General features: G+C 36.1%; 1 protein-coding gene across 1 annotated transcript in view; it reads right to left on the bottom strand.

Moving 5' to 3' along the window:
• Nucleotides 1–932, bottom strand: part of LOC133636062 (steroid 17-alpha-hydroxylase/17,20 lyase) — a 28,906-nt gene extending 27,974 nt beyond the window's left edge. The window contains exon 1 of the mRNA XM_062029685.1: nt 612–932. Within this exon, the coding sequence (XP_061885669.1) occupies nt 612–929 (318 nt within the window). The 5' untranslated portion in view covers nt 930–932. The remainder of the gene's footprint in view (nt 1–611) is intronic.
• Between the last annotated feature and the right edge of the window lie 2,381 nt (nt 933–3,313).

The following is a 3,313-nucleotide window of genomic DNA, read 5'->3' as shown; positions in this document are numbered from 1 at the left end:
GAAGTATAAGTACACAGAAGATGAAGTCCAAGTACACAGAAGATGAAGCACAAGTACAAAGACAATGAAGCACAAGTACACAGACGAAGTACAAATACGCATCTTCAGACGATGAAGCACAAGTACTCAAATGATCAATTACATTACAAAGACGATAAAACACAAGTACACAAACGATGAAGTACAAGTACAGAGACGATGAGGCACAAGTACAGAGACGAAGTACAGCTAAAGAGACAATGAAGTACAAGTACATAGACGATCAAGTACAAGTACGCAACTTCATACGATGATGTACAAGAGGCGATGAAGTACAAATATGGACACAATGAAGTACAAGTACACATCTTCAGACGAAGAAGTACCAGTACGCAACTTCAGACAATGAATCACAAGTACACAGACGATGAAGTGCAAGTACACAGACGATGAAGTCCAAGTACACAGACGATGAAGTCCAAGTACACAGACGATGAAGTGCAAGTACACAGATGATAAAGTACAAGTACACAGACGATGAAGTCCAAGTACACAGACGATGAAGTACAAGTACACAGACGTATGGAGACAATGAAGTCCAAGTACACAGACGATGAAGTACAAGTACGCACCGTCCTGGCCCTCCCCGCAAACACCTTGCCCTTCTTGAGCAGGACTTCCCTGGCGTGGCGGTGCTGGTTGACCACGATGACGCGCTGCGAGCCCATCATGAGCGCGTACGTGTCGCCGTACTTGTGCCGCAGCTTCTGGAAGAGCACGTGAGGAGGATGACAACTTTGGAGACTCAGCAGGCTGCCGATGACAGGAAGTGATGGCAGCTGGGGGATCTTGTGTGCGCCTCCATCACGCCGACTCGTGCTGCTCAGCTTCCAAGCCAGCAGAGACAGAAGGCAGACAACACACAGCAAGACGCACACCCAGGAATCCATGTGTACTTGTACACTTGTACTACTTGGACTCACCTAGTATTGCTTTTTATTCTGCGCCTTCAATGTCACTGCCTTGAACACACGCCAACACAAACAAGATAACACGTATGCAACTCATCAAATATCCATTATTACATCAAATACACACTGCTACACATCAAATATCCATTACTACATCAAATACACACTGCTACACATCAAATACACACTTCTACACGTCAAATATCCATTATTACATCAAATACACACTGCTACACATCAAATATCCATTATTACATCAAATACACACTGCTACACAACAAATTCACACTGCTACATGTCAAATATCCATTATTACATCAAATACACACTGCTACACATCAAATACACGCTTCTACACATCAAATATCCATTATTACATCAAATACACACTGCTACACATCAAATACACGCTTCTACACATCAAATATCCATTATTACATCAAATACACACTTCTACACATCAAATATCCATTATTACATCAAATACACACTGCTACACATCAAATACACACTTCTACACATCAAATATCCATTATTACATCAAATACACACTGCTACACATCAAATACACACTTCTACACATCAAATATCCATTATTACATCAAATACACACTGCTACACAACAAATTCACACTACTACATGTCAAATATCCATTATTACATCAAATACACACTGCTACACAACAAATTCACACTACTACATGTCAAATATCAATTATTACATCAAATACACACTGCTACACAACAAATACACACTTCTACACATCAAATATCCATTATTACATCAAATACACTCTGCTACACAACATATACACACTTCTACACATCAAATATCCATTATTACATCAAATACACTCTGCTACACAACAAATTCACACTGCTACATGTCAAATATCCATTATTACAACAAATACACACTTCTACACATCAAATATCCATTATTACATCAAATACACACTGCTACACAACATATACACACTTCTACACATCAAATATCCATTATTACATCAAATACACACTGCTACACAACAAATACACACTTCTACACATCAAATATCCATTATTACATCAAATACACACTGCTACATAACAAATACACACTTCTACACAACAAATACACACTTCTACACATCAAATAACCATTATTACATCAAATACACACTGCTACACAACAAATACACACTTCTACGTGTCAAATATCCATCATTACATCAAATACACACTGCTACACAACAAATTCACACTACTACACATCAAATATCCATTATTACATCAAATACACACTGCTACACAACAAATTCACACTACTACACATCAAATATCCATCATTACATCAAATACACACTGCTACACAACAAATTCACACTACTACACATCAAATATCCATTATTACATCAAATTCACACTACTACACATCAAATATCCATTATTACATCAAATACACACTGCTACACAACAAATACACACTTCTACACATAAAATATCCATCATTACATCAAATACACACTGCTACACAACAAATACACACTTCTACACATAAAATATCCATCATTACATCAAATACACACTGCTACACAACAAATTCACACTACTACACATAAAATATCCATTATTAAAGGGATTTATAAATAAAGTTGGTATGGTATGGTATTACATCAAATACACACTGCTACACAACAAATTCACACTACTACATGTCAAATATCCATTATTACATCAAATACACACTGCTACACAACAAATACACACTTCTACACATCAAATATCCATTATTACATCAAATACACACTGCTACACAACAAATACACACTTCTACACATAAAATATCCATTATTACATAAAATACACACTGCTACACAACAAATACACACTTCTACACATTAAATATCCATTATTACATCAAATACACACTGCTACACATCAAATACACACTGCTACATAACAAATACACACTGCTACACAACAAATACACACTTCTACACAACAAATAACCATTATTACATCAAATACACACTGCTACACAACAAATACACACTTCTACACATCAAATATCCATTATTACATCAAATACACACTGCTACACAACAAATTCACACTACTACATGTCAAATATCCATCATTACATCAAATACACACTGCTACACAACAAATTCACACTACTACACATCAAATATCCATTATTACATCAAATACACACTGCTACACAACAAATACACACTTCTACACATCAAATATCCATCATTACATCAAATACACACTGCTACACAACAAATTCACACTACTACACATCAAATATCCATCATTACATCAAATACACACTGCTACACATCTAATACACACTGCTACACATCTAATACACACTT

Source organism: Entelurus aequoreus, linkage group LG20, assembly GCF_033978785.1.
Source record: "Entelurus aequoreus isolate RoL-2023_Sb linkage group LG20, RoL_Eaeq_v1.1, whole genome shotgun sequence".
Classification (NCBI taxonomy): domain Eukaryota; kingdom Metazoa; phylum Chordata; class Actinopteri; order Syngnathiformes; family Syngnathidae; genus Entelurus; species Entelurus aequoreus.
The sequence above is the reverse complement of the archived record's forward strand: the minus strand, read 5'-3'. Positions and strand labels throughout refer to the sequence as shown.